This window comes from Protopterus annectens, chromosome 7.part1 (assembly GCF_019279795.1).
Source record: "Protopterus annectens isolate FY-2018-M chromosome 7.part1, PAN1.0, whole genome shotgun sequence".
NCBI lineage: Eukaryota > Metazoa > Chordata > Ceratodontiformes > Protopteridae > Protopterus > Protopterus annectens.
This window is the reverse complement of record NC_056740.1, coordinates 358,174,992-358,198,405: the sequence shown is the minus strand read 5'-3', so window position 1 is coordinate 358,198,405 and position 23,414 is coordinate 358,174,992. Positions and strand designations below refer to the sequence as shown.

The window sequence follows — 23,414 nt, the reverse complement described above, 5'->3', positions numbered from 1 at the left end:
ACCAAAGAGGCACTCTGCTTGACATGTATGGGCAATCTATTCCAGAGTCTGGGGAGTCTCTGAGTCAGGAACCTATCCTTCCAGCATGTTTTGTTTATTGTGATGACAAGGTTTAGATCCCTGGAGCGTGTAGCTCTGAGGGATTGGGATTTCTTTAAGTGTAGCATGTCCAACAGCTCTGGGTTTGACATAGCCTTGTATGTTAAGCAGAGATCGCCTCTGAGTAGACGATATGCGACAGAGTATAGCTGGAGTTTTTTAAGGCGGTCAGCGTAGGGCATCTGCTTTAGGCCTGTGATTCTTTTAGTGAGGTATTTCTGAGGCCTTTCCAGTTGTTGCAGATGTCCTGAGAGGTACATACCAAATGGGGCATTGTATTCTATAATGGGTCTAATGAGGGATGAGTACAGTGGGACAATGACCTCCTTTTTTCTGGATGAAAAGACCTTCGTGATGAGGTGTGCCACACAGAAGGATTTCCTGACTGTTGTGGCGATGTGGTTATCGAAGGTGAGACCACTGTCCACCTGTGTCCCTAAGTCTCTTATCACACTTTCTGTGTTTAGTGTACTGCCACCTATATGGTAATTCATGGATACATGTTTTTTCCCAAAGGGGATAACAATACATTTCTTGGCATTGAGCTTGAGCCCACGGCTCTGGCACCAAGCATCTGTTTCTGTAAGGCCCTTTTGTAGAGTATCCACATCATTTGGGGATTCAACAATGGCTCCCAGTTTGCAGTCATCTGCAAACTTTGTTAGCCAGAGTCCCTTAGTGCTGACCTGTACTTCAGAGAAGTAGATGCCAAACAAGAGCGGCCCCAGGACTGAACCCTGAGGTACTCCACTTGTCACTTGTCTGGAGCTGGATTTGGAGTCGGCTACTTTTACAGTGTGGGTTCTATCAGTAAGCCATTTAGCAACCCATTGGGTGACATAGGGATTAATGCCCCACTTAGTAAGTTTATCTATGATTCCAGAGTGGGGGATGGTGTCAAAGGCCTTGGCAAGGTCTAGATAGGCTGTGTGGACCACCTTACCCTTGTCCATGGCTCTGGAGACTGATTCAAAGAAGTCACTGAACCAGTAAAAACTACACTTACCCAGCCTTCACATTCCAGTACTATTTGTGCCTGAATGAACGGGTTCCAGAACATACTCAAACTGCTACAGTTTAGAGTACAGAATGACAGACCCAAGTACCTGTAAAAAGCAGATGCCAGAAGTCACGACTCGATATGACAGTGTGTATTTGACACTACGCATTAGGTTCAATCATTCTCAATGCATGCATATCAAATATATATATTTGTCCCTCCAACATGCTCCTATTTAGTTAATCTAGTTGTAAGGTCATGAAATGTTGGAGAAAGTGAAACAGTTCCAAGAGAATCTATTTTTCCTTTCTCCGAGGATGTGCAACCTCACAGATAGAATTATTATGCAGCAGAGATGTGGCAGTAACGCTTGCCCCCCCCCCCCCCCCCCCCCATGGCACAGTCTGTATTTCTCACAGTAATGTGTTGCTCAGCTATTACTCCAGCACAGAATAATAAAACATGCTGCTTTTGTATTCAGCCTGCTGTGTTGTTGTACTATGTTTGTCTAGGGAAAGGAAAGCTTTCCATCATGAGTGTCCTCTGTCATGCTACACTTCATTGAGCTACATGTGTCATATCATACTTCAAAATGATGGGATTTGTAGAAAGGACTTGGATCAGTTCAGTTCTATAACAAGGGTGACCAGATACAGAAACTATGAATGAAAATATTCTGCAGAAATAATCAATTACAGGTTGTCAGAATTAATTCCAGCAGAAGTTGCAGGCAAAAATACTCAAGACTGCTTTGCAGATTATGAGTGCAAAACACACTATTAGTCTTCTGCAAAGAGAAAAATGTGAACAGGGAAATCAAAATAATACACAAATACCAGTAAAAAAAAAAGGCCTGTCTCTATTTGAAGACTTCTTCTGTTGAGAAGCCCGAGAATGCAAGTGGCAGAAGGAGGAATGCAAAGTGAAGTATAAGACAGGGAGAAGAATGACACAACTCTGTTAACTGTTTGCAAGAATAAATATATGTTTTCATGGTAGTCATCAGCCAAGCACAAATGATTCACTGAAAAACCCACCATGTAAGAGTAACCACTGGGGAAACCCAGCATAGTGACTTGAAGCAGAAGATTCCTCAGGATAGCCTTTTCTATGTACTACACTGATTAACCACTTGCAAATCATTGAGGTCAATATAAAATGAACTGATTTCAAATTACAGTGGTTCAGCACCATACCATTTAGTAAAAATTATAACCACTCTTTATGGCAAACAGATTGCCATCTATCAAGTATTTCAGTAGTGTTTCAAGCTGCAGTTGCAACACTACCTTGTTGAGTTTGTCATATGACCTTGCCATTTTTCATACTTTCTGAGTATATCACATTAAACATTACATCTACTTAGTTATTAGAGAAAGAAAATTAGACCCCTCCAGTCAGTACAGCAGAAGGGAAAAAGCTACTCTAATCTGTACTTCACTTAAAGTTTTTAATACAACATACTGCATTTTGTTGATTAGCCTCACTAATTCACTGCTTTAGCTACACATTATTATGTCTGTAGCCCTAAAAGCTGTCTACTGACTATGCCATATCATGTGTTCGCCACTTTATTTACTACTCTGACCATGTGCCCCTACACTGACACAAGAACCACATGTTGTTTTTCCCTTTAATAAATACATAAACAACGAATGAACTACACTAGTTCATAACAAAATTGGTTAACAAGTGGATCTGTCTAAAAAAACAATCAAGAAAGAAACCCAGGTATTCACTGATATATGCTACTGAGTACAAGCATCTTGCACAGTATGTCTTATACACCACCGCAGACCACCCAGATTTATGAAGAGGGATTGATGCAGCCTACAGTGGTGAACCAAACCCTTCCAATATTCTTGAATGTCACAAAGGAGAGCCTGGTATGCTCTAGCATATCACTGTGTTTGGGATAGCCAGTAGTTATACATAGCCTGAGAGTACAAAAAAGCATAAAGGAATGAAGCAACTAAGGTTTAACAGTATGCTTCATCATACAACTGGGATGCAGCTGCTTGGGAAGCATACTACCAAATCCGAAGTTGCCTTAGCACAGTGTGGTATATTCTGCCATCCTGACTACACATGAAAATTCACAGCAGTTGTCATGATGGTGGACAAGAGTTCATTAACAAATTATGCTAATAAGCATATCCAGTGCTGTCCAAACTCCCAATGGCAGAAGATTAACAGTATCACTGGGAGGGGAGCAGGACAGAGTCAGCTGACATAGTAGGTTTGCTTTCACTAGACAGAACTCTAGTGAAACAGAGCTACCCACACCCACACTGTATTACTCTATATTACTCATCTCTGTCTGCTGGCATCATGGCAGCAAGGGAGAGTGCTCATTGTGCTGCCAGGTGCAGTGCCAGTGGTAGTACATGACAGACTCTGCGGCCATTCCTTATTTGAATGGCATACAGCTGAGGAAGGGTGTTACTTCCACATGTACTCTCTGCAGGGAGTACAATGCCTACACAATGAGGTAAGTAAGCACTGTATACTTATTTTTATGAAGCACAACAGGCTTTGGTATGCTAATCAATGGTATATCAAGCCTGCTGCTTGGTGCAAACTGATCAGCAATACAGCCCAAAGTTAGCACACTGTCGTCATTATGGTCACATATGTCCCTATGGATTTCAGAACAGTGTGAAACACAAAGGACTATTTGTGGGTTTTCTTATTTAATCTTGTTCTGCTGTGAATGGGGAAGCTGGGATAACAAAGATACATAGCCATAATAGGTTACTTGTTACCACAAAGAAGAGACCCTGTTCCTTTACAAATACTGGAAACAATGGCACAGTTTCAGACATGTCTGCAGCAACACATTATTTTCTGTTAAAACTCTTTTCAGTCTATTTGCCAGAACACTGACCAATGAGTACAGCGTTAAAACTGTTTATTACCCTGTGTAATGCATCCTGTGTGAAGAGAAGTCTAAAGAAAAGATGTTTCGGTATGTCCTGAGCTGCTGAATGCCTAACCATGCTGAAACAAGTTCATAGGTGTATTCAAAGCTAATGACCACAGGGACCTTTTTAAGCTAAGGCATGCATCCCAAATCTCTGACAAGTTCTGGTACCCTCGGTGGTGTAAGCTGGGACTTGGGAGATAAAACATTTATAAGTAGGAACCTGGGAGATAATCATTTACACGCTCCCTGTTATGGGCATAGGTGCCAAACTAGGGATGAATTTCCAGTTACCCATTCAGCTGTCCAAGTTATACTTGAATTGGGTTAGGGAGGAGTACAGTTGTGTACACTTACCATAAATGTAGATGTTCAAGTGTATTCACTGTTGCAGTCCCGACTATTGGGATTTCCTGCAATGAAAGCCCTCGGCTGGCTTGACTAACAAAGAAAATTCTGTGTCATGAAATTAGTATTTTCTTGCCCTCAATTAGGAGAAGCCCTAAAAAGACATGATGTATCCAATGGATAACCTGAGACAACAAGGGAGCCCAGGAAAGGTCCCCCTTGGCAGAGCTGTAGAAGGACAGAAAGAAGCCAACATAGTAGGCTAAGGGGCAGGAGGGAAGGAAAGAAGACTGCAACAGTGAATGCACTCTAAGATCTACATTTATGGTAATGTAACAAATGTACTTATGTTCTTCATGTTTCACTGTTGCAGTCTTGACTAATGGGAAGATTCCCAAAGCTGAAAAGGAGGAAGGTAGCAGCCTAAGGAGAAGAGAGGATGCCCTGCAGGACTACAGTGGCAAAGCCTGCTCTACACTTTAAAGAGGCTGCCAAGTAGGAGTGTTTGGTGAATGTATGCACTGAGGACCAAATAGCAGTTTCTAAAATGTCTTTGGTGGGACACCCTTAATGAAGGCAGCAGACGTTGCTGTAGCCTGGTGGAATGTGACTTGATCCCTCTGGATGTACTTTGCCATGAGACCTGTAACAAAAGGAGATGCAATGGGAAATCCATCTAGAAATAGTTTGCTTCAAGGTTGGCTTGCCTTCTGAGCCAGGAGCAAAAGTAATGAACAGCTGTTCAGTCTTCCCCAAAGTTTTACTCTTGTCCAGATAGAAGAATAGCTGTCTGTGCACATCCAGGGAATGCAGAATTCTCTCCCCTTTGTTTTAAGGGTTGAGAAAGAAGGAAGGGAGATGAATGGCCTGGTTTAGAGAGCTGTCAGTGACCACCTTGGGCATAAAGGACGGAAATGCTTCTGAGAGAGACCCCATCTTTCTGGAAGATAAGAAAAGGATCCACTGCCATGGGGGCCTGCAACTCAAGAAACGCTCTTGGGTGAAGTGATAGCCAGAATCAGTGATGTTTTCCAAGTCAGAAATTTTAGGTCAACAAAAGATGCTGGTTCAAAAGGGGGTAAGGTCAGTTTCTCTAGCACAAAGTTATGGTTCCATGGAGTAGTAGGTTTCCTTCTTAGGGGTCTAATGTGAATTACTCCCCTAAGAAATTGTCTTGAGAGAGGATGGGAAAAAACAGGGGGTGAAAAGGCACATATGCAGAGATAGCAGAAGCATGGACTTTAATGGATAAATGAGATAGTCCCTGATTCAGCAGGCCAGTCAGGTATTCCAGGATGCTGGAAATATGTGTTGATTGGGGATCTAGGTGGTGGTCTTTAAACCAAATAAAGAACCTTTTCCACTTAGCTGAATAGGATTTCCTAGTACTAGGCCTTCTAGACTCTAAGGATGTCTAGCACCTGTTTACTGAGGGTACTACTGCTATTGGGTGTTGTGGGATCATCCAAGCTGCAAGGCTGAGGGTCTGCAGGTTGGGATGGACTACTTTTCCCCTGTTCTGGGTGAGGAGGTCTACCCCTCTGAGGTAGTAGCCATGGGGTCTGGTTGGTCAGCTCGAGGAGGAGGGGGATACCAATGCTGTCTTGGCCAGTTTGGGACTATCAGAATTGCTCTTGGGACCTATTCCCTTACTTTGAGAAGGACATGAGGTAGAAGGGGAATAGGGGGCAATGCATAAATGATGAGTTTAGTCCATTGGAAGGAGAAGGCGTCTGTTTTCCAGGCTGTCTTCTGTCTGTTCCTGGTGCAGAATTTTTGTAGGTGTGTGCTTTCTTCGGATGCTAACAGGTCCACCTGTGGAACTCCCCCAAGTTTGGGTAAGGATTAGAAAAATCTCTGTATGTAGATGCCACTCATGGGGGTCCATCACATTTCTGCTGAGATGGTCTGCCAGAGCGTTTTGAACTCCTGGGAGGTATTGTGCTATGAGGTGCAACCCCATGGAATGTGTTGTTTCCCAGATTTGCATTGCTAGATGGCAAAGAAGGTAGAAATGTGTCACTCCCTGTCTAAGTACCACATTACCGTGGTATTGTCTATTAGCAGGACACCTGGTGTCTACATTTCCTTGAAGGCTAGCAGACCCTTTAGTACTGCCATGAGTTCCTTCCAACTGATGTGTCTGTCCTGGGAGTTGAAATCCCACTTTCCCCAGATTTGGAGGTTCTGCAAGTGAGCCCCCCAGGTGTCTCTGAGGTGTCTGTGGTTAAGTTTTGACCCTGTGATGAGAATTTGAAGGGGAGGCCCTGATTCTGGGAGCAAGCCTGCCCCCACCATGCAAACTCTTGGTTGAGGCAAGGTATCTGGGAAATCTGGGTCTCTAGGGACTGTGAGCTCTGACACCATACAGTCTTGAGGTACCATTGGAGCTTTCTCGTGTACTGCCTGATAAGGGAAACATGAAGATACATGAATCCATGTATCCCAGAGCTTGTATGAATTCCCTTGCTGAGATGCAATCCTTCAACCATATCCTGTGGAAGTAATCCGACAGAAAGGAGACTTTCTCTGGAGGGAGGAATGCCTTTTGGAGACATGAGTCCAGAAGGGCCTCATGAAAACAATCTTTTGGATTGGTGAAGTGTTGGATTTCTGGTGGTTCACTGAACCTTAGGGAAGAAAAAAAGGTCCTGGGTGAATCAGAGGTTCTTGAGAGTTTTGTCTGATCTGCGGACTGTAAAAGACAGTAGTCTAGGTATGGACAGGACAGATTTGGATCCCCGTGGTCTTGCAGAAGGCTACTGCTGGTGCCAGACACTTTGTGAACACCTTTCAGGAGGTGGATAAGCCAAAGGGTAGTGCAGAAAATTGACAGTGACTGGACCATACCCTGAAGATAGAAATCTTCTGTGGGATTTGTTACTAGGAATGTGTAGGTAAGCATCTTTTAGGTCTAGAGAGACCATAAAGGCCTGGATGGACATCATGGGTAGTAGCTTTTGAAGTGTTAACATTTTGAACTTTGGCACCAGGAGAAACAGCTTGGACAGATCCAAGATGGTGCGTCAGGAACCTTCCTTTCTGGGGATCAGGAAGAGCCTGGAGTAGAATTAATTCCAGTGTTGAGCTGCAGGGACCGATTCTACTGCACCTTATGAACACAGGTTTTGGATTTGAGTCAGAGCCTCTGCTTTTTGATTTTAGAGAAAATCTGGATAACTGAGCATTTTAAATGCTCTTTGAAAGTGAGTTTGTAGCCATTTGCAATAATGTTTAGAACCCACCTTTCTGAGGTAATGTGAATCCAGACAGCTAAAAAAAAGAGACAGCCTTCCTCCTAGGTTTGGAATGGGGGTGGAGGGAGGGTGTCTATTGTTGCTCTCTTAGGGTGACTTGCAGTCTAGAACTCCCTTGCCTGGGGGCTTCTGAGGTCCACTGGCTGCGCCTCTGCATTTGTTGCCTATGTCTATGTGGCCTATCCCTTTGCGGTTTCCTCTGCCTACTCCTAGGCTGGGAGGGAAAAGACCAGGGTTTGGCAGGAAAATTTCTACTGAACCTTGGAGCTTGCACCTGGAGGAAATTTTTTACTGTCTGCATTGACTTTGCTTCATTCTCCATCTTTTTAAGTACTTTGTCTGCCTTGGGCTCAAATAGAACATCTTTGTCCGGCATCCAGCAGGTTTGACTCAACATAGTCTGGAAGACTGTGTTCACAGAGCCGAGCATGCCTTTTAATAACAGATCCAGTAGTAGCAGCTCTACAAGACGCTTCCATGGCATCATAACTGCAATGGAGAGAATGTTTGGCTACCTAAGCAGACAAATCTTTGGCAAGGTTTTTATCTTCAAGGGTAGAAACCTTTTGTTTGAGCTGTTCAAGGATGGTCTGTTGATACTTAATCATATAAAATTCGCAGTTTAGAGCTCTCGTGGTAAGAGTGGCGGATTTTACACTTTTCTGCCCAACCTGTCCAGGGAGAGGCTCTCTATCTGTGAGAAGAGCATTTCTGGATGAACTGGCTCTGGCTCCTTTATGTCCTGGAGTGATCACTTCTGGGTCAGTAGTTGAATTTTTGTACAGGTATTTATGGGAATCCTGAAGGCGGCCGCGGTGGTGCAGCAGTTAGCGTTGCTTTCTCACAGCAAGAGGTTCTCCGGTTCGATCCCCGACTGGGGTTCCTTCTGTGCGGAGTCTGCATGTCCTCCCTTTGGTCGCGTGGGTTTCCTCCGGGTGCTCTAGTTTCCTCCCACATCGCAAAGACATGCTGTAGGTGGATTGGACTCTAAATTGGTCCTAGGCGTGAGTGCATGTGTGCCTTCTGTGGAAGGTTGGGCACTGGGCTGGCAACCTGACACTGTAAAACTCCACTGCCAATCATGAGCAAACAGGTGATCCGCTGTGGCGACGCGAAAAGCCGAAAGAAGAAGAAGAATTTATGGGAATCCTGAACCCTGTAAAATCTGCATTGTTTACAAGGGACAGGTGTGAGGGAGTCGAGTTTTAAGGAAGATTCCAGGTAAACATCCTCCACTACTTCCAGTATGGAGGGAATAGCCAGAGGCTTGTGTTCAGGCAAGTCCAAGAACTCCCTAACTCTCTTCTTTGTTTGTAGGTAGTCTTGCGCCTCCCACTGAAAATGTTGTCTCATGGCATGGAAGGTCTCTCCAAAGGTGAAACCCTCAGGGGGAGTAGCAAAAGGGAGGACTTCCTCAGAATTAGAATCCTCATAAGATGCATAGGCGGGGCCTTCCTGAGACCCAGAGTCATCAAGGTTTGTGTCCTCAGAAAGAAGGCGATCCTGGTATATTACTGGGGGAGCATATCTTTTTCTTTTCCCAGGGGAAGTAGCCCCTGGTGCTTCCCTTGATCTGACAACAGAGATCAATCCTGCTGGGACCCTTGGGAAGTGGAGCCAGAAGACCTAGCTGAAGGCCTTGATGCAGAAGCCTTCCTAGGAGGATAAGGTCTTAGGCCTAAGGGCGTCTGATGACCGATGCCTGTGTCTCAAGAGTGCTGAATGAGTACCAGAGCTGGAGTGGGCAGATGCCTAGTAGCAGAGTCTCCGGTCGGTGTATGCTCCTTGGAAGCCAAGGCCTTCTGAGCAGTCCTGGACCTGATCGATGAGCCAATGTCAAAGGCTTGTGCAGAAGTGGAAGGTACAGAAGGCATGTCAGACTGCAAAAGGGTCTTGACAGATGCCTGAGTCACGGGTACAGAAAAAGAAGGGGGCTGCATAAGCACCTCACCTTGCTCAACGACCACAAGCCTGGAGGGAAGCAGGCGGGGAATGCCTGGCATCAGAACACCTAACATTTAGTCTCTTTTCTTTCTTGTCTTTAGGAAGGTCGGATTCGGAATGACTGACGGATGCCATAGACAACGAAGGAGCAAGCTGCTGGCTAAGGAAATTTGCTAGAAATTCTGCCCTATGCCTAACAGTTCTGGCATTAAAATGCACACAGAAACGACAAATGGGGACGTTGTGGTCTGGTCCTAGGCAAGTAATACAAAGGAAACGAAAATCTCTGTATGGGATCTGTTTACCACAATAGAGACAGTTATTAACTTTATCTAACATAAGCAAAGGAAAGAGAAAGGTTCCCCAATGGGTTACTTATCTTGTTTTACAACATTCTATCTGGTATGGATCGACCAATGCACTTGAATACAGCTTCGGGCTCTGTGACAAGAAAAGACTGATTTCATGACGCAGGCTGGCTACCTTTACACCCGACAGTACTGACATCATTCATGGAATCTGCCAGCCAGCGAGCCGTAAAGAATTCTCTCTGGTAGTCGGGCCGGCCGAGGACTTTCTCGACTGGAAATCCCAATGGTCAGGGCTGCAACAGTGAAACACAAAGAACATCTCTCTTTCACATGGAAGAGATGCCTGCTCCAGAGAAGGAGCAGTGTCCGGGACACATACCTGACTCTCCAGTAAGTTCTATTTATATCACAGGCAAGGTTTATGTCTTTAGAATGGGTAACTTCTGATGTTGTTTGTTTTGTGGATATGTAGGAGGTCCATCAAAATGGGGTCCGATGATGCACTGCATGCCAGGCATAGATCTCCCCTCAATAGCCTGTAGGGGACAGAATACAGGGATATGGCTTTGAACCAGTTTGCATTAGATATGTTATTTATGCCCTGCATTCTTTTAGTGAGGAACCTCTGTGGACGTTGCAACTGTTGGATGTGCCTGGTTAGCTACATACCAAAGGTGACACTGTACTCAATGATAGGTCTGATGAGAGCTGAATACAGTGGAGAAATTACTTCTTTGGACCTAGATGTCATACTTTTGTTTATAAATTGCACAACTTAAAAATGATTTCCTCTCTGTCACTGACACATGATAGACAAGGCCTAGATTACTATCCCCAAGTCACTGACTACTGGGTCGACTCTTAATGGTGTGCTGTCAATAAGGTAGTTATCAGGGGTGGATGACTTCCCAAAGGATACCACTATGCATTTTTTGGCATTTAGTTTTAGTACTGACACCACTTATTTGTCTATCAGCCCTTCTTGGAGAACATTAGTGTCGTGAGGGTCTATGACTGCTCCTAATTTGCAATTGTCTGGAAATTTGGTCACATTCTTAAAAAGATGCAACTCCACACTAACATGAAAAGAGTGTTACACTCAAGCATTCCAAATACAACTGTTTAGCACAGAAAGTTAAAGACTATTTCTAGTTAATGAGTGTTTAATCTTTTGAGATAACGAGGTAAACAGGCACAGGTCCTTACTTCCTTGGCTAAGTACAGAGCACTGTCTAGTTAAGTGACATGTTCATACTTTAATATTTGAAAATGAATAAATCTGAAAGTAACGCTTACAGTTAAAATGAAATTTTCAATGCTAAAATACAACAGAAGCACAACATATTATGCTTTATACATAAACATAACTGAAAAGTATGCTGCTGTTAGACAACACTTACTTGGGCCTTTTACAGAAACTTGAAGATTGCCACTCCCTGCTGCTGAAGTATCCACTCGAAAGTCTGCAGCTTCTCGTATCCTAAGTCCTTTGGGCTGCAGGCCTCGACCATATGCACGGCAGGCATTGGGATTGCAGGCTACAATGTTTAAAAGTTCAACATGAAAACAGAAAATATAAACTGCTGTTATAGATATGCGTTAATTCTGCTGTTCTAAATTATTTGAGGCATAAGTGTATGCAACTTTAACAAGAAATAAAAATACATGCAGTCCATCATTTATATTAGTCAAAGAGGCCACAAGAGTTTAATTAATGCAGAAACTAACCCATTTAGTCCAAATGTCTTTATTTTGTATTTATATGAAATTGTGAAATAGCGTTTATATTTTGATATAAAGCAAGCTGCATGTTATCCAAACTTAAAGACGTATTTTTTTCCAAATCTAAAAAATGAAATTAAAGGATTAAGGCTATGAGCTGTTAATGTACTACTTATTATGATTCAGGGCTTGAGGCTCTCAGCCTCCATTTGCCTACAGTGTGACTCCTCAGCAAGTCAAACAACACACACACTGCTCTGGGGAAATTGTAAAATTGGGCTAGGCTCCTCAGAAGTGTCAAGGACCATATGCTTATAAACTACTTAAGAACTTACACAGTATTAGAGAAGTTAACCAAAACAAGATCTAACAGTAATTCATTTAGACTTGGCTTCACTACACATTACAACATCCTGCACAGGACAATATACAAAGGGTCATAGTTTCATCTTATTGCAAAACATTTTGAATGTAGTTTTTTTTTGTGTGTGTGTGTAAAAACATAGATAACTATGGAGTATAATTCCTTTTACTATCAAACAACCTACTTGCTTTTAAAACCAGTCTCAAATTACTACACCTAAATCACACCAGAATCTACAACTGTTATGAACTTACAGGTTAAAAATGCCAAAGTACTCAAAAATATTTCTCACTTACTCCACCATTTCTTCCCATATGACTTTTTTATGTCTTACTAAAGTGAGTTTACTGCAGTTCCCCCATGAGAAATGTATGTATCACTGCTCCCCTATCAGCTCACATGCTAACATGAATACAGATCCATATGACACTACTATATTTAGGATACTCTCTACTGCTTAGTAATGTTGACATATTTGTACTGATAATTTCCTACTACAGTAGTTTTCAGTAAAGTGCACCAACGTCACTCGTTAGAACTCAACTACAGTTTGTGTCTTTGTATGACAGTTCCTTTTTATTCTGTGTTAATGAATGAATTTCATTATGTTTTGCACCTTATCTTTTTTAGAGTTTGTCCAAATTTTATGGTACTATAATCCACTATTTTGGAGAGCTTTTCTCCTCAAGCTTCCACTGAATATGTACAATATAACCCAGTCAAAATTTCCCAGTAAATGAAAGCAAATAAATACACAAAAGTAATATATGTTACATGTTCTGCTTTTGATTCTGTTTTGTATTGTGTGCATGATTAACAGTAGTAGTAATTGTTGTTGTCTTTCAGTTTTTCCCGGTTAGGGGTCGCCACAGCGGAACTCCGGTCCGCTAATGATTGGCAGTAGATTTTCACGGTGCTGAGTTGCCAGCTCGATGCCCAACCTTCAACAAAGGCACGACCATTCACGCATGTCTTTCGGAACGCCACTCGACCCACGGGAAGGACATGCAGACTCCACACAGAAGGCACTCCCCGCACACTAGCTGAGAATCGAACGGGAGAACCTCTTGCTGTGAGGCAACAACGCTAGTAGTAATTAATATCAATAAATATGGAAGTGTTTTACTAAAAGCTTAAATTATTGCTAATAAGATTCTTCAGCAACTTAATTAAACAAGGGTGGAAGTGGTTGCAACTCTTTCCCTCTTAGAAAGCATCAGCTAAAATGTTAAAAGAGAATAAAAGTTATGGTAAATTTACCAGCACTTCAGTCTGGCTTGTTATTTTTATATTCTTTTAGAATGTCTGTTTTCAAAGATTATGTATTAAGACTGACAATAGACAGTTAGATATCTAAATGAAGAAGAGCAGAATATGCAAACGTAGTCTGACATAAGGAAAAGCCAACCCCAGCAGTAAATGATAAAGGAGAAATAAAATAAAGGTACTTATCTAAAAAAGTGCAGTAACACAGGTGGAAATATTTTCAGTGAACAAAACGGATGAAGCTGAAGAGCAGTGGAAATAAATACGCCAATATACTTTTGAACACCAAATGTTTTGATGCATAAGTTTTAAAGGGGATAGGAGGGGTTGGAGAGAAAAAAATAAATATTGCAGCTAATGGTTATAAAATGAAATGCTACATGCATGATGACCTTGGATGGAGCAGTCATTCATCATCCATTTACTTGTTTTATCCAGTTTAGGGTCAGAGGGGCCACAGTCTATCCCAAGTACTCCCTAGGCATAAGGCAGAGGAACTAACCAATCCTAAACAGAAAAAAATCAGACCTATTGCTAATAAACATTAATAATAGAAGTACAGCCAACAAATTAGACATCCTCCATGCCACTCTAGCCAAATACTCCCGAGACATAGTAATAATCACTGAAACATGGCTAAAACTAGGTACAAAAGATGATGAAATACTACCCCCAGGTTACTCCAAACTATGGGTAGATAGACTCAACAAAAGAGGAAGTGGAGTTGCTATCTTCTTTAAAGACCATCTCACTTTAACTTTCCTTAACTGTAAAACCCCACAACTCAACAGTGCAGAAATTACCTATACCGCACTAACTATAAATTCAAGAAAAACACAATATAATTAGCTGCTGTATCCCACCTGGAAATAATACCCCAGCTATAGAACATTTATTGCACTGGGCAAGTAGTATCCTTAGTCAGGAGACATTCATATTGGATGATATTAATTTAGACTGGTTTACATGTGATACAGATCACCCCATCCATCACATAAACTTGCATGGTTTCACAGAAACTATTAAAGAACCAACCCAAATAGATAAAGCTAGCAAAAAACAATCAACCTTGGACTGGATATTACTAAATAACTCTTCTCACTCATTCCAATCAGTATGCCTTCCTGATGGTCTGAGCAACCATCTACCCACATTTCTTATATGACAACACATACTCCCACCAAGACCTACTATGTTTAAACAGCTTAGAAAAAAACATAACTTAGATCTTGACAAATTCCTAGCTGACCTACAAAGATGCAATTGGACTCCACTCAAATACTCTGACCTAAATGACGCAGTGAACCACTTTAATAAACTTTTTTTTAGACATAGTAAATAAACATGCCCCTGTTAGAACCATCAGAGTAAAATCAAACTATGCCCCTTGGCTAAGTAGAGACACTAGGGTCCTTCTGAAAACTAGAGATAAAGCGTGGGAACTAAGGCGTAAGACTAACACAGTATTTTCTAAACAAAAGTATCAGGAACTTAGAAATAAGTCAGAAAAAACAAATTTATTACTGGCCTGTCTTAACCTTATATCTTGACACAAGTACTAGCTAAGTTCAAAGCCTAGGTTTTGTTGTCATGATGTAACAAACCTGTATTTTTTATGTATACTACATTTTGTTTACTTTATACTTTATTGGTTATTGTAATTCATGCATTATAATTTACTGTTACTCATGGAATTTTTCTCCCCGGACCTCCGCTGAAAAAAGACACGTGTCCAGTCAGACTTTCCCATTACACAAATGTTAAATAAATAAATACAAAATTGCACACTAAATGCAAATTCTCCTTTTGTGGAAAAAAAAGAAAGAAAAACTTGCTTTTTATGGACCTGAATAAAAAAATATGTTGGATATGAATAAATTACATCTACCATACTCAATATAGTACTTCTGAAGATAATGTGGACTACAGTTTATAGTTCAGGTCAGAATACTGTAAAATACTAATTCAAGACAATGATCACTGAACATGCTCCCCATCTATGTGAAGCAGAGTCCATCCCTAACCCTGTTTTAAGCATAACGTTGATCAATTGATGGGAAATCGGAAATTCACCCCAGATCTGGCCCCCACATCTCTGACAGACAGAAAAAGACAGTAATGCACAAACTAACATACCCTCCCAACACACACACATAACCTTTAGAAACTTTCTAGCATACCCCCTCCTAATAAATGCCCATGACACAGAGGTACACATCTGGGTTGGATTGCATGGCTAGGCTTACTTATAAAGGCTCTGGTGATCATTAGTCTAGTATATACCTATGAAAAAATGATGCAAGGGTAGTCCTGTAACTGTCATGATGGCACAGCTACAAGAGAGGTGGTCTTCTAGGTGAGCATCTTTAAACAGGTAGTGGCAGCAAGTTCAAATGGGGGGCAAGGTTAGTTCTTCTAACGCACAATTTAGATCCCATATGGAAATATGGTTCCTTCTGGGTGGTCTCCAGGAAATCCCCCTTTTAGAAAAAGTTTCCTATGGGGTGTGAAAAGATAGGTGGGGCACTGTGCAGGCAAGCCGAGATTCTGGATGCATATACCTTAATACTGGAATAGCAAAGTCTTAGTCTAAAGATCCCTGACAGGTACTGCAAGACTGAGCTGATGTCCGCCTGAGAAGGGGTAGCATTATTGTTGTGACACTAAGCAGAAAATCTTTTCCATTTTGCAAGGTATGATTTCCTGGTATTGGGCTTCCTTGTTTCCTTTAGGATGGGAAGGACTGGCATAACAGTTAAAGTATTCACCTTGCAGTCACAAGGTGCAGGAGCTTATTCTGGTCACTGGGTATTGGCTAGGCTTACAATGGTCTGCAGACTGATTACCTAGTACTTACATATAATCTAAATGGACAGCATCTCTTTGAGGTAGAATGCAGTCCTTGGTGTTAAAACTCAATTATACAGGCAGTTAACTTGAGGCTGGCTAGGTGGGGGAGGTTGAAGACAGATACCTTGACTTGGCTACAGAGATCTATTTCCAGTGGTAGTGTGTGGGATCTCCCCTCACTGAGTGTAAACAGGAGGGAGAAAGTACAGTTGTGTACATTTACGATAAATGTAGACATTCAAGTGCATTCACTGCTGCAGTCCTGACGTCTGGGATTTCCTGTCGTGAAAGCCCTTGGTCAGCCTGACTACCAGAGACATTTTTTCCCCCTCCTAAGGTTGGCAGACACCCTAACTGACGTCAGTATGCTTGGGTATAAAGGGAGCCAGCTTATGTCATGAAATCAGTTTTATTCTTGCCCCTAATAAGTAGGAGCCCAAGTGAGCAGTAGGGAATTGAGGAAGAGAACCCCTACAGGAAGAGAGGCCAAGGTGGGTTCCCTTGGCTAGAAAAGATGTTCTAAGTATACTACCCAGTAGTTTAAGGGGGAAGGAAGGACAGAAAGAAGACTGCAACGGTGAATACAGTCGAACATCTACATTTATGGTAAGTGTACACAACTGTACTGTTCTTTGTGTTTCATTGTTGCAGTCCTGACTTGTGGGAAGATTTTCAAAGCTAAAAAGAGGGAGGAAGGAGATTAAGGAGAGGAGAGGATGCCCTGCAGGGTGGCAAAGCCGAATCCTGCTCTGAACCTAGAAAAGGCTGCCAAGTGGTAGTGTTTGGTAAAGGTATGCACAGATGACCAGGTGGCAGCTTCCAGGATGTCTTTCGTAGGGACCCCTTTCAAGAAAGGAGCAGAGGTTGCAGTAGCCCTAGCGGAATGTGACCTGACAGCCTTAGAAGATTAGAAGATTTTTTGCCATGATGGCTGTAACAAAAAAAAAGATACAGTGAGATATCCATTTTTGAGATAGTCTGTTTAGATGCTGGCTTTCCCTCAGAGCCAGGGGCAAAAGTCACATAAAGTTGTTCAGATTTTCTCAAGGCTTTTGTTCTGTTAAGATAGTAGCGGAGTTGCCTTTGCACATCCAAAGAAGGAGAATGGAGTATTCCTTCCATTTTCTTCTGGGGGTTGGGAAAGAATGTAGGCAGGTGAATAGATTGATTTAGAGAAGTGTCTGTGACCACCTTAGGCATGAAAGAAGAGTTAGTTCTGAGGGGAAACCGTGTCTGGGTGGAAGATGAGAAATGGTTTCACTGTCATGACAGACTGCAGTTCAGAGACCCTCTTTGCTGAGGTGACAGCCAGCAGCAGGGTAGTTTTCCAAGTTGGAAATTTCAGTTGGGCAGAGGTTGCAGGTTCGAAAAGAGGCAATGTCAGCTCTTCCAGAACAAAGTTAAGGTCCCATGAAGTGGTAGGTTGCCTCCAGGGTGGTCTGATGTGAATGACTCCCCTAAGAAATTGTCTTAGTAGGGGATGGGAAAAGACAGGAGGAAGAGCAGGAATATGGGCCTGAAATGGCAGATGTATGAATTTTAATGGAGGAGTAGGAAAAGCCTTTATCAACCAGACTATCCAGGTAATCTAGAATGGTAGCAATCTGGGCAGAATCAGGATTGTGGTACTGCTGCTGGCACCAGATGGAAAATCTTTTCCACTTAGCTGAGTAAGATTTTCTAGTGCTAGGCCTTCTGGATTCCTTGAGAATGTCCTGAACTTCTTTGCTTAGGGTAAGCTTTTTCCTGGATGCTGTGGAATTATCCAAGCTGAAAGGCTGAGCATCTGTAAGCTGGGGGGTGCACAATCCTTCCCTCATCCTGAGTGAGAACGTCAACTCACTGAGTCAACAGGCATGGCCTCTGGTTGGTTAGTTTGAGAAGCAGAGAGTACCAGTGCTGCCTAGGCCAGTCTGAGGCTATAAGTATTGCCCATGGACCCTTTTTTCTTATCTTTAGAACTTGGGGTAGTAGGAGTAGGGAGGGAAAGCATAAATGAAGAGACGAGTCCAAAGGAAGGAGAAAGCATCTGTTCTCCAGGTTGACGTCTGTTTGATCCTGGAAAAGAATCTTTCCAATAGAGCATTTTCCTTGGTGGCAAAAAGGTCTATCCATGGAGCTCCCCATTGCTGGGCCATGCTGAGAAATATTTCCTAACGCATATGCCATTCGTGGGGGTCCATCAAGTTTAATGAGGTGATGTGCTAGAGTATTTTGAGCCCCTGGAAAATATTGTGCCAGAAAGTGCAACCCCAAAGAGTGAGCAATGTCCCAAACTTGCATCGCTAGGTGGCATACAGGGTAAGAGTGGGTGCCACACTGCCTGTTTATGTGCCACATAACTGTAGTGTAGTCTGTTTGGACTAACAGGACCACTGGTTCCCATTTTTCCTTGAAAGCTGTCAGGCCTTTTTGCACTACCATAAGCTCCTTCCAGGTTATATGCCTGTCCTTGAACTGAATCGCCTACTTCCTTTGGGACTGGAAGTGTTGAAAGTGGGCCCCCCCAGGCTGCCTCTGAGGCATCCGTGGTGAGAATTTAGCCTGCGCAGTGAATCTGATTGGAAGGCCCTGATTTTAGACACAAGCCTGAACTCACCAAGCAGACTCCTCTACAAGACAAGGAATCAGCTGTATCTCGGTTGTCAGGGGCTGAGTGTGCTGGCACCATACATTTTTGAGGTACCATAGGTTCATAGGTGTGTACTAGGCTAATGGCCCTGGAGCCTCTATAAGCCTAGCCCAAGAAGATTCCCTGGCATCATGCCACCCAAAGTTAGTTCCCAGTGCCTCTGTCAAGCAAGGCCACTGAAGTAATCCCTGGGGTGAACTTCCTATTGCCCATCCACTCATCAAGATTTCTCTTAAAGACGGCCAGTAAAGTGCTCTGCTTGATGTGAATGGGAAGTTTGTTCCAGAGTATGAAAGTCTCTGGGTTAGGAACCTGTCCCTCCAGTATGTTCTGTTTACTGTGGTAATGAGGTTTAGGTCCTTGGAGCTTGTGGCACAGAGGGATTGAGATTTCTTTAGGTGTAGCATATCTAGCAGCTCTGGGTAAGACATGGCTTTATAGGTCAAGCATAGATTGCCTCTAAGTAGCCGATAAGAGACAGAATATAGCTGGAGTTTTTTGAGTCTGTCCATATAGGGCATGTGTCTAAGAAGATCCTCTTAGTGAAGTATTTTTGTGGCCTTTCCAGTTGTTGCAGGTGTTTAGTGAGGTACATACCAATTGGGGCATTGTGTTCTATAATATGTCTACTGAGGGACGAGTAGAGAGGGATTATGACCTCTTTCTTTCTGGATGAGAACCCTTTTGTAATGAGATGTGCCACACAGAAGGACATCAAATGAGAGGTTGCTGTCAACCTGAGTCCCCAGGTGTCTTATCACACCTTTGGTGTTTAGTGGACTACCGCCTATGTGGTAGTTCATGGGCACCGAATTTTTCCCAAAGGGAATGACAATGCACTTTTTGGCACCAATCATTGGTGTCAGTGACGCCTTTTTGTAGAATGTCTAGATCAGCTGGAGAATCAATAATGGTTCCCAGTTTGCAATCATCTGCAAACTTGGTCAGCCAGAATCCCTTTGCGTTGGCTTGAACTTCAGAAAAGTAGATTCCAAACAGGAACAGGAACTAGGACCGATCCCTGCGGAACACCACTTGTAACTGGTCGGTAGTCAGATTTAGAGTCCACTACTTTCACAGTGTGGGTTCTATCAGTGAGCCAGCTGGCAACCCATCTTATGACATAGGAGTTTATACCTAGTTTAGTGAGTCTACGATTCCTGAGTGAGGGACGGTGTCGAAGGCCTTGGCAAGATCTAGGTAGGCTGTGAGAACTACCTTGACCACATCCACAGCTCTGGTGACAGACTCGAAGAAGTCTATCAAGTTGAGCAGTCATGATCTACCTTTCAAAATCCCAAACTGCTTGGGGTCCAGAGTTTGGAGAGTCCCTATGTCCTTATTTATAAGGTCCATGATGATGTGCTCTACAGCCTTACATACCAAACTTGTCAGACTAATGGAGCGGTAATTCCCAGGGCCTGTAGTAGCCCCCCCTTTGTGAAGTGGGATAACTGTAGCAGTGTGCCATTCAGTAGGAACAAAGCCTGAAATGAGGCTGTGATCAAACAGGGTACTCAGGTGTGGTGCCAGTTCACTTTGTAATTCATGTAGAACACAGCCAGGGATATTATCAGGTCCCATGGAAGCTGTATTCTTGGCTTTGGCCAGTGCGTTTTCTACCTGTGTAGCTGTGATAATAGGGACTTGGCATTCCTCAGATATTGTGATAGGCCCTTTAGGGGGTAAAGGGGAGTAAAGTTCGCACTGAACCTGTCGGACAATATGTTGGCAATATCAGTTGGTTCTGTATATGTATTACTATTATGCTGTAACGCAGAGCAGATCTGGGTCTTTCCATGCAGATTCATGACATAACTATAGAATGCCTTGCGGTTGTTTTTAGAATCTGCAGCAATTTTGTTTTCGTAGCAAGCTTTAGAGGATTTGATGATGGATCTCATTTTTTTGTTGAGGCTAACAAGGGAGTTTTTCCAGTCTTGGGAATTCACCCTTTTCTGCAACAGTTTTTTCCTTCTGTTGTAGAGTTTGTTTATGGTGGGGAACCACCAGATTGGTTTCCTTTTTTTGGAGGAGAGTGTCTTGTTTCTGTTTGGTATGGCCCGTCCCATGCACTTGTGTATGTGCTCATACAGTGCATTGGTGTATGATTCAGCAGTCCTGCACCTATTTTCCATTTGCATGGGTGTCGTAAAGTTAGCCACCTCAGTTTTTAGAATCCCAAAATTGGCTTTGGAGAAGTTTTTTACGGTGGTTTCTTTTGGGTGGGTGGGGGTTGGGATGTGGATATCCATGGTGATTAGCTTGTGGTCAGATCTGACCAGGGAGGAGTTGATTACTGGAGTAGAGCAACGGCTGCCCATGTTAGTAATGACCAGGTCAAGGATGTTTCTATCCCTGGTGGGGGTAAGAATGAGCTGGACCAGGGCATTGGAATTAATGATTTCCAGAAAATGTTGAGCAAGCGTGTTGGTACAGGAATAATTTTCCCAGTTAATGGGGGGTAGTTAAAATTTCCCAGTATAAGGGTATTGGGTTGTACCCTAATATTTTCCAGTGTGTTTAAGAATGTGCACTGGGAGTCTTGGGACATGGTGGGGGATCTATAGCAGGCTACAACCTGGATTGCAGTTGTACCCAGTGTTCGTTGTACCTGAAGTATCTCTGATGCGTTATGTTGGGCTACTAGTCTGGAGGTGTGCATATCCTTTAAGAATATGGAGACACCACAGCCTTAAGTGCTTCCATCCAGGTTTAGGGGCTGAAAGGTGTGGTATGAATTATAGCCTGGTAATGTTGGGGTGCTCTCCGGAGCCTTGAACCAAGTCTTGGTCACTGCACAGATGTCGATGTTCTCCATTTTAAGGAGTGCTTCGAGCGAGTGCATTTTGAGATTTAGACTTCTAGTGCTGAGTAGCATAACCCTCACATTTTGTTTGCTTGTAGCTCTTATGATGGTAATTCGGTCTTCAGGACATTGCCTAAAAAAGGGACTATAGGGGTGGCAAGAGTCTTAGCTAGTATCCGGAATCCCTGGGGTGACAGGTGCAAACCAACTCTGGCGAAGCATCGAGGTCTGTCGATCATGTCATCCCAGGCAGACAAATACTGGATCCCCTTAGTATGACACCAGAAACTTGTTGAAGTCAATCATTTTCTCCTTGCACTGTGGTATCATTCTGGGTGATGGTAGGACACTACTCAGAGCTACGGTCAAACCTGCCTGGGCTACAAGATCCGAGAGCTCCTCTATATCTCTTTTCATGTAGTCCAGGGAGGTACATCTCAGGTCATTCACACCAACACGGACAATGACAGAGGATTTTTGCACATTTACTGTGAACCCAGGGAGGACAGATCCTTGTGAAGTGTTGATACATTTGTGACTTGTATCAAGCAATCGTCCAAGTAGGGGGTATAGTTGGACCCCTCTGGTCCTGCAGAAGACAACTGCAGGGAATAAGCACTTTGTGAAAACCCTTGGATCAGTAAACAAGCCAAAGGGCAGTGCTGGAAACTAATAGCGTCTGGAACCTGCTCTGAAGCGGAGAAAGCTTCTGGGTGATTCTTGAATTGGATGTGCAGGTATGCATCTTTTAGTTCCAGAGAATCATAAAGACCCGCGGGGCTATCATAGGCAGGAGTTTTTGAAGAGATAACATTTTGAATTTTGGAACCAGGAGAAACTGATCGAGGTTGGACAGGTCTAAGACAGAACATCAACAGTTTTCTTTTCTGAGAACCTGGAATAGCCTGGAGTAGAACCCTTTGCCTTTTTGATGTTCTGGTACTGGTTTCACTGATTCCCTGAGAATACAAAATCTAGATTTGGAAAGGGCCTCTGTTTTTTTATTCTGAGGAATATCTGGATAGTTTGAGTATTTTAAAGGCTCTTTGAAACTGAGTTTGTAACCATTTTAAAATAATGTCTAGAACTCACTTCTCTGAAGTGATGTGAGTCCAGTTTTGTTTGAACAGGGACAGTCTTCGTCCTGGTCTTGCAGGGGTGATGGGTGTGTGTGTGGGGGGGTGAGTCACTGTTGCTCTCTGGCAAAAACCTGGGGCCTAGAACTCCCTTTCCTGGAAGATCCTGAGGTCCACTGCCTGGGGCTCTGCAGCTGTTGTCACTGTCTATGAGTACTTTCCTGATGGGTTTTCTTCTGTCTGCCTCTAGGTTGGGAGGGAAAGGACCAGTGTGTAGTGGGAAAGGTCCTACTAAACCTAGGAGGCTGAACTTAGAGGAAGTATTTCATAGACTGCACAGACTTATATTTGTCCTCCATCTTTTTAAGAACAGCCTCAGTTTTAGGTCCAAAGAGGAATTCCTTGTCTAGGGGAGCATTAAGAAGATTGGATTTAACATGGTCAGGGAGAAATTGTTCCCTAAGCCACGCATGCCCTCTAGTAACTGACCCACTGGCAGCTGCCTGGCTAGAAGCCTCCATAGCATCATAGCCCCAGTGTAAGGAATGCCTTGCTACCTGAGAACTGAAGTGGCAGAGATCCAAAAGTTCTTTGGAAAGGTTTTTATCCTCTAGTGAAGAGACATTTTGTTTAAGCGGATCCAGAATGGTTTGCTGATGTTAAATCATGTGAAATTAGCAGTTGAGAGCCCTCATAGTAAGGATGGCTAATATATATACTTTTTTCCAAATCTATCAAAGGCCCTGTTCTCTTTACTCATAGGTAAACGGTTTCTAGAGGAACTGGCTCTAGCCCCTTTGGGTTTTGGGGTGA

The 23,414-nt window shown here is 43.1% G+C and overlaps 1 protein-coding gene across 3 annotated transcripts in view; it reads right to left on the bottom strand.

Annotated features, from left to right (window-relative positions):
• FLNB (filamin B) overlaps nt 1-23,414 on the bottom strand; it is a 4,683,119-nt gene that overhangs the window by 2,168,502 nt on the left and 2,491,203 nt on the right. For all 3 annotated transcript variants that reach the window (XM_044078790.1, XM_044078788.1, XM_044078789.1), the window contains exon 10: nt 11,283-11,420. In XM_044078790.1, coding sequence (XP_043934725.1) covers nt 11,283-11,420 — 138 coding nt within the window. The remainder of the gene's footprint in view (nt 1-11,282; nt 11,421-23,414) is intronic.